The sequence below is a fragment of the Dufourea novaeangliae genome, unplaced genomic scaffold (genome assembly GCF_001272555.1).
Source record: "Dufourea novaeangliae isolate 0120121106 unplaced genomic scaffold, ASM127255v1 scaffold139, whole genome shotgun sequence".
Taxonomy (NCBI): domain Eukaryota; kingdom Metazoa; phylum Arthropoda; class Insecta; order Hymenoptera; family Halictidae; genus Dufourea; species Dufourea novaeangliae.
Window position 1 is genome coordinate 502,848 of NW_015374013.1, and position 8,795 is coordinate 511,642.

Here is an 8,795-nt window from a genome sequence, read left to right on the forward strand (position 1 = left end):
TACATTGTAATAGCGTATGAAAAATTATATCTATGAAATTCAACGACATTTCTAATGATCATTCAAAAAATATATTTTGGTTAGTCGTATGACTCCACTGTGCTCGTTTCTGGTACGTTTAGCAATGCTGTTTTTGCACGCGTATCTATACATGTAAAGTTAATTATATTCCCGTGCATTATAATTTAGAAAATCAGAATTCACTGAAACACAAAATAAGTAAAATATCTTTTACTAAGTATCACCCTACTTCAGCAACGTTGCCAAGTCCTCAACATAGTTCCGATAACTATCCAACAATTTTTATTTAATTATCTAGTCTTTCGAATTTGTTACGAACCACCTTAAGTACAGTCGATACTACCGGTGGTTCGAGTCGCGTGCATTTAGATCGTGAGAACAATCGTTCGATGGAGGCAAGGTCCTTGGCAGCCTTCCCGAAGCCCGGGCCAGAGTACCGTCTTGATCCTGGTGCCGTTCGAATTGGGGGACGCGTGATGTCGTACGTGGAGTTCCCGTCTGAATTCGAGAGGCTGCGCCACGTCGAGGAGCAACGGAGTGACACGGGCCAGACAGGCCCAAGCCAGACTGGAACAGGCAACGGCGTAGTTTTTGACCTCGACGCATCCACGGAGACACGGAAAGTCGTACAACGTTCTCTCCAGCTGGTTGACCACCTGTTCCGCGACCTCCCGGGAACCGGTCCGCGCACCGGAAGTCGCCAGTTGCCGTTTCACGCATTCCTCCAACCCTGGCGTGACCGACTGCGCAGTGATCGCGGCGGTGCCGTTTACGATCTTCAGCGCTTCTGCGAATCTCGACGTTTGTGTTATGCCCGCCAGACGCCAGGAAAGCTATAAAATTAACGGGGGGAAAGAAAAGTATCAGTTAAAGGTAAAAAACGTTATTAACCCTCATCCGTCCCTTATTTTCCCAACTTTATTTGTCTCTCGGTGTAAAATTAACTTAAGGAAACAAACAATTTCCTACTTTCGTTCTGGTCTTCGTGAATCAGTTTGTAGAATCTGATTTTGCATAAAAATTCGCAGTCTACACATCACGTTCAATGACGCCTTGAAGACGGCTTAAAGACGTCTTAGATCTAAAATAGCCGTAAAATTGTTGTCATTCAAGGCGTCATGTGCTATCTGGGACGGAATCGATAGATCGATCGGTCCTAACGGTCGAATTTCGAGAGATTTTTCTTCAATGTTTCGAGATATCGGGGTGAGGACCAGGCTTACCGGCTGGTAAGAGACATACAAAGCTGATCTCGGCTTTCCGAGTCGCCGAGATCTTGGTTTCTCTTCGGGATGGTGGATACGGACGTAAGTCACCCCGGGGAGACCGGGTAACTTGGCTGGGATACGCTTTGATAATCCTATGATTTATTCACGACGACGGAAAATGGATTTCGCTTTGACCCCGTGCCTTTTTACGGCATCGTTTCGTTCGGATTTTATACTTTCGAGCGTTACGCGGCGGATAAAGCGTATCTCGTGAAGTTTTCGTGGTTTTTCAGCTGGTCGCTGATGCGAGTGCCCGTTCGTCGTACACCCTAAATCAATTTCCCTTGTCGCCAGATTATTATATCTCTCGAACGAATGGTCGCAGACCAGTGCTGGATCAAGGGGGAGCTCAGAGGGGGCTGTAGCCCCTGGCCCCGCATTTCAGGGGGCCCCGTTCTAAACCTTCCATTTCGTTACCGATGAAATGTCATTGAATTTTATTTAAAATAAATTAAAAATTTTGAAAATTGTATTTTTCTTTCTTGAAGATTGTATTTTTCTTTTTTTGGATATTGTATTTCGCTTTTCCACCAAGGGGGCCTCCGAAAATCTGATAACCCTGAGCTACAATAAATCTTAATCCGGGCTTGGCGCAGACGACACACGTTTCGATACTTCGTACCTACGATTCGAAGTAGCTGTATGTGTATGCTTGATCCCGTCGTTAATACACGCGTACGAGCAAAAGATTATTTTTGCCAGGCACTACACCACCACACGCACCTGTCTACCATCCGATCGATCGACCATTAACGTCAAAGCCGTCGGTCGCGCGAAGGGGCGCCGGCGAGGGTGCACTTTTGCGATCGAGTGTACCACCGGCAAGTGGCAGAGGCGCTAGTCCGTCAGCCTCTGGCTATTACTTTGCATACATACAGCTGCCTTTCTACACATCGGCGCGTCCTGCCCGGGAAATCGATGAACTAAAATAAATATCATATCTACGACGAAAGCGACTCGCTCTCTCTCTCTCCCGCTTTGTTTGTCTATCGTTCAGTACCCGTACTTCCCCCCACCACCACTTTTTTTTTCAACGTAGAAACAATCGAATCTTTTTTGTTCTCTTTGCGATGCTCGAAGCTTTGGTACCGTTTAGAGACGCTATAATAAGAGACTGGATTGTGGACCATTAAAAGCCATGAATTTGCTAAATCCTACGAGAGTGAAAGAAATATACACTGTTTCGCTCGTAATCTGAGAAACGTTTAGAACGGTATTTTCATTTGCATATGAGACGTATAAATAATAGTAATTATGAAAGTGAGGGCCAGGAATATTTCTCAGAATTTCTTTAATATAAAAGTAAATAATCCTCAACTTTCTTCGTTGTCCTATCTTTGTCATCGCGCGATACAAGGAATTTTCCTGGTCTCGTCCACCGTGCGTATTATGATCTAACAGAATATGTATTTCAATCAGTTGGATCGACTATAAAAAACAAAACACGAAACTACGTTATGTCAATGGCTAATCAGAGATCATTTTCCTTCTCCATGAATTTTCCACGAAAATTCTCTGCCAGTTTGACCGTCGATTATCAGCGAACAACGTGCCGCAACGCAGCGCACACCTGTCCGATTGGCCCGAGAGTTTCCTCGGAGAAAATGAGTTTTCGCGGGTCACTCGGTTGTTCTGGTTTTCGCGGTCCCCGAAACAAGGGCAAAACTTCGTTCAAACCTGCACCAACCCGAGTTTCCCAGGCGTGTTCGATAACGAGCGCGACACACACACATATGTGTCTGTGTTTAAACGCGACAAAAAGGAGAAAAATAGGGTAGGAAGCGCGAGAACGACGACACGCTGAGCGTGTCGCGATGAGTGGCGGCAGCCCGCGGAGTGCAATCAATTCCAGCGAAATCAGTTTAATGGTCGGGCTTCCGACGTTCGCGCAGCGGTACGTTGCCTTTTTTGCTCTTCCAATTTCAACCGAACGTTACTGCCGCCGCGCGACAAACAAAACCAGGACTGGAACAAGAATCGTGGTCGACCGATCGAGTCTTCGACCCTTCTCCCCCCACCCCTGTGACAGACGCATATGCTAATTGAATAGGGTCATCCGATAGTACCTTTGTGATTTTGAGGTTTGATACTTTTTTAATATTTTTAATATTTTTGTAATTTGAAAATTAAAAATTAATTTAAAAATTAGTTTCTTAATATTTTTCTTTTTCTTTGACAGGTTCAATGTTGGGCAAATATAACTATGGGTACGGACACAACAGAACAATTAAAATTATTCAAACGAAAATCAGCGTTCTATAAAAATTACGTTTCGTAAAATTCGTAATTTTGTCGATCGATATGATCGATCTTTCGAGCAAACAATTCGAAGTTGGGTAACGAAATTTGACGAAATTGGTAGTGGTCAATTCATCGAGTGTAAAAACAGTTGATTGCCATCGAACATACATTAGTTCCTATAAGTTCTCTTAAAAAAATTATTTAAAAAAAAAACATTACTTATTAATTTGATATGTTTTTCATAAATGTGAATATTAAATACATATGCTTACCAAGTTTGGTTTCGAAATTCCCCCATTAATACACCCAAATTAAGCTTCTGAACTTCTAAATAGGCGTTCTGTACCACTCTGCGGCGTCGCGATTATTTCTACTTTGCATAAAACACCACTTACCACGACCACCGAATAGAGGATCTTTGCTTTCAAGTCGGCTGCATCCTTTAGGGGTTCCAAAGCGTCCAGAGCATCCAGCGTATGCAAATGAGCCTGCCCGTAGAGGGCCGCGTATCTCTCGGCGAGCCGTTCGGCGGTCACCTCGCCGTAGGTGAAACGCGAAAAATTCACGTCCGTTCGGAGAAGTAGTTCGCAACCGTTCCGAACCAACGGTTCCGGGGTCGGGCTGCAGCTCTCGTCCGTGTGATAGCCTGCGCTGCTGCTGGATTCCTCCTCGTAGTCGTCCGCCAGATTTTCATCCGGATGGAATACCTGCGCGCAAACATTCCATGCGATCCGTATTCGTTTCGTGGTTCTTTTGCCACGAGAACGGGTTGGGGGGGGGGGGTACTTTCAAGGGAGTCCCGATAAAAAAAAAAATGCGTTAGATTCCGATGTTTCGTATTAAAAATAATCATCGAATCGCGGCGAATGCTCGCAAATTTACTATGAAATTTTGACTCGGTCCCGAGCACGTAATAGGAGAACCTGTTGTACCTTGGGTACATATTTTTTTTTTTACTTCTTTATAGATTGCAATTCTACTTATGGATTTGTGTTTAGAACGAGAAATTCTACAAGGTTCACCCCCAGTGGATATTGCAAGGCAGAACAAAGGTTAAAATTTGTTGGACAGTGGAATACGCTGGGTTGGTGTTACCGTTTCTTCGAGGACTTCAGCATACACAAACACACACGTTGCAAGTAGCTTCGTGTAATTTAAGATCATGGAAGTGCCCTTGAGGGATTTCTCGCGTGGTTAGAGAAGTTTGCGACCGCGAATCCTGCTGCGTTCGTCAATGGGCTTTCGGTGCTGCTGAGCCAGGATCTCGTGGGAGTGGCACCGATCACGATCTACTTTGTAGCTTTTACGTGTCGAACGAGAAAGGGAATCGATGGGACGACTCAATGTCTCCGTACGACCTTGTCACCATACCTTGTAGATATCACGTGATCACGTTATTCGTTATTCTCGAATAATTTAATATTATTCAAAATTTTTATTCCAAGATTATTCGAATAAAAATTTATTCGAACACTTATTCGAATGAAAATTTAGTCGATTAATGCTAAACTCTGGTGCACCCCACTATAGGACGCCATCTGTGACCAAAGTTCTGATTCAATTGGTGGACCGACCGAACTGCCACGAGAACCTGCGTGCCCATTGAGTCTTTAACGCTACTTTAACGCGAGTCTACTGTATTCCACGTACCTGCAAACTGTCTTGGGTCATCAGTTGCAGTGCCAGGTCGCAGCCCCTGGAGAATTGCAGCAGGCTAGCAGCTAGAGCTGGATTCTTTGTGTTCCCGGCGAGCGTCGATCTTCTCAAGGCCGTCCATTGTCGGAGGGCCTCCTTATCCTGCTCGACCCTCCGTTTCAACTCGGATAATAGACTTTCTAAGCTGCTCGGATCGCTGACTTTCTCCAGCGTGTTCAGTAGACTCTGATTATCGATCAGCCGTTGCTGGATCTCGCTGTACTTGAGCGAAAGTTGCCGCTGGTGCGAGGCCGCCTGGACACCTTGGTCCGCTGGAAACGCGCGACGGGATTACTTCTGTTCGTCGTCGTGCATAGGGGGGGGGGGGCACGATTTATTCGAGAAATCGACAGTTTTCACCCCGGTATACCGGTATGAATCGCGATAATTCATTGAAAATAGCGAGTATTATACGTACACGTCGCACAATGGGCCATTACCATAAAATACAGATATGTGTCGATTATTGTCTGGCTTGTTCTACACCATTATTGCCCAGGCGTTATCCCCACCACTGGGGGGAGGGGAGGCCCTGTAACCTGTCAAGCACATACTTTGTTGCCCCTCCGTTTTTGTTACGAGGGTCTGAAGCATTTCTCCCTATAAGATTATTGTCGTTGAACTCGTCTCAAAAAACGCTACCATACTATTAATAAACAAGTATGCCAGTCCATATTAAGAAATTAAGGTTACCTTCAAACTTCTATACAAATAATTACTTTCATATCTTCATTGGTTTACGAATTATAATTTTTTCCCAGTTAAAATCGTCATTTGGCCCACTGTGCGGACATTTATACGATCTTCGACTAGAATTTCGATCTTCCAATCGCGAATCGACGTACATATTCAAAGTGACACCGCGGTAACTAGAACAGGGTGCATAAGTGCTGCGATCGACGTTAACAAGAAAAATCGTTGCACCGTGCCTTGTAAACTTTCCGAACTTTCTCTCGCGTGATCGTCTCTCGTGTGGCCATCGACGCGTGTCCATCAGAAAAAACACTAGAATTATTACTGTTGTCCGTCACTACGTTACCTTTATGCGTTCTAGCGTGTTTCCCGAAGCTTTCCAGCTTGTGCACGGCCAGCTTGTACGCGTCGATCCTGTTCTCGAGCTGTTCCTTGAGCGCGACCGGTAATGGGACCAGATTCGTCGCGGTGCCGTTCTCCGAATTACAGGTGTGACCAGACGAGGACACCAGACCGTGCCTTCCCAGTCCTTCCACGGCCCTTTCCAGCGCTCTCTTCCGGCCGATCAGCGTGTTCCTGGCGTTCGGTGCCAAACGGTTCAAGGACACCAGCAGCTTGCACCAGATTCGCAGACGGAAGTGATCCTGCCCGATCGAGATCAGGTGCACGATCCGCCAAAGTACCTGTTCCACACGAAGAATCTTCGCGTCGTTGATGTCCAGCTCGAGCAGCCTCGAGTAGAGTGCTTCTAAAAGGGCCAGACTATGTGGCAGCGTTTCGATCAACAGGTCCACGGGAATGTCCGGCAGGGTGGCTTTAAGGGTGTATCGTGGTAGCTTCAGGAGGAAACCCGCCGCTTCTCTGTACTGCCTTCCCTCGTACAGCCTCAGAAGTCTATTTCGGAGGACACAACGTTCGCTTTCAGTCATCGATGCTTGTAATTACGTGGTGTCCGCTCGTACCGACGGGACCCGACGAACCTAACCTCCTTTCTCGAGCCACGATCGATAGAACCGTAATCGCGGGGGGTTCCGATCGCGGAGGTGCAATAACCCGGGGCCGACCGCGAGCAAATTATCGAGACCAGTTGTTGGTAAGGTTCCATGCGTTTAGAGACCTTCTAATTACAGTTATGAAATACCGTCCGTGATTTTGATTGCCGCCATTTTTAGGCAAAGGTGTTATAAATGCCGGTGTAGTACAGACTCTTCTCGATTATTGTCTGGCTTGGTCTACGCGATTATTATCCAGATGTGGACAAAATAATTTCTATTTCATTTCATTATAAAATTATATCGTTCTTATTGGAAAATCCTTAGAATAAAGAAATTCCAACATTGTCCCTTGCCTTTATGGATTAGTTTAGAAAATGTAATTTATCATAAAAACCCGCAGTCTAGTTATCAGATACTCGCGTGTCTAGTAATATGGACGGATTAAACAGCGAAAGGAATCGAAAGCTAACGTACCTTCTCAGCGCCATTCGCGGATTCGAGCCCTCGTCCTCGGGCGATCCTATTTGCCCGACTTGAAATTGCGAGCCTGGACCCCATACTAGCCTCTGGATGGTATTCCTCGGTCGTTCTGGTCTGATCCTCTCGCAGGAGTTTAGTCCGGCCGGTGGAACGGTTCTTCTGCTCATATTTCCCTTTTCTATTTTTTCCTTATCTCTTCTTATCTCTATCAACAACAGCAGAAGTATCCTGGAAACACGTTTCGCTCCAGAATCACCCTTACACGATGATCTTCCTCGACTATTGCACCGAACTATTCAATTCATCCAGGTGTCCCGATCGCTTTCCCTCTTTCTCCTCTCGATCACGACTTACATACTCGATTCGATTTCGTTCGTATATCCTTGTCTCTAATCTCTAGCTTTGCGACTCGATATCGTCGCCGATTTCTCCCGTGGAGATTCCCTTCTCCGATCCGAAGCCGGCCAGGGACTCTCGGGTTCACCGGTGGAACGTGTGAGTCATCTTGGAAGAAAGAGGCCCCCCTCCCTGGCTTTCTTTTCCGACGAGTCTGCCTCGCTGATGATATTCTTTCTTTCTTTTCCTTTCTTTCTTTGGTTCCGACGACACGGTTCCCTCCGACACGGCCGATTCTCCAGTGTGCACGAAACACCTGGCCTATAGCCCGGGGCTTGACCGGTCCCCACTTATCCACGCGGTGGGAGATGGACCTGCGGAACACAATTTAGGCGATAGCCTTTTCCTTTTTTCCCACCTCCTTTCTTTCGGTTGTTCCTGTTTGTCGAAATTTCTACGTGGCACGTATAGATCCCAGAACAGCACAGAAGACGAACTAATTTGGACTGTCCCTTTTTCTCCGTCGATCGATAAACTTTATCATGAGCACATTCGGTTGAAACGATCCAGATATCAAGCTTCAAGTACACGTACCACAATGCACCAATAATAGAGCTCCGAAACACGATCGACGGCATTAAAACGTTCGACGAATATCGCGATTAAAGCTTGTGATTAACTGTCATGGACCGAAGATGTGATAGAACGTGGTCCAACGCGAAGAACGTGATCACAGATGGAGGCGGGAGACTTTTCGGCGAGTCCCGTCGGGTGATCCGACATCTCCGCAAGAAGCGCGAACAACGATATCCTTGCTGGGCTCTCGGGCCATGGAGGATACACGAGGCCCCGTTGACTTCTCATCGGCCAGACCGGATGGAGGTGGAACAGAGGGAATCGCGTGGATGGCTCTCACGAGAGATCGGCCAGAGTCGGTTGGAGACTGGTGATGGTGGTGGGATCGAGTTTGATCCGTGCACACGAATATCAACCCTGTGAACGAATACTTTCGCACGCAGCGATTCGTATGCTCGTTCACGGATACATTCGCCAGACACTTGAAACG

General features: G+C 46.4%; 1 protein-coding gene across 1 annotated transcript; it reads right to left on the reverse strand.

Moving 5' to 3' along the window:
• Nucleotides 1–386: 386 nt before the first annotated feature.
• On the reverse strand, nucleotides 387–7,560 carry LOC107188627. Its single transcript, XM_015576946.1, has 5 exons — nucleotides 7,388–7,560; nucleotides 6,265–6,812; nucleotides 5,181–5,497; nucleotides 3,926–4,237; nucleotides 387–854 (listed from the first exon to the last, which is right to left on the reverse strand). The coding sequence occupies exons 1-5, from the start codon at nucleotides 7,558–7,560 to the stop codon at nucleotides 387–389; spliced, it is 1,818 nt and encodes a 605-aa protein (XP_015432432.1).
• Nucleotides 7,561–8,795: the final 1,235 nt, after the last annotated feature.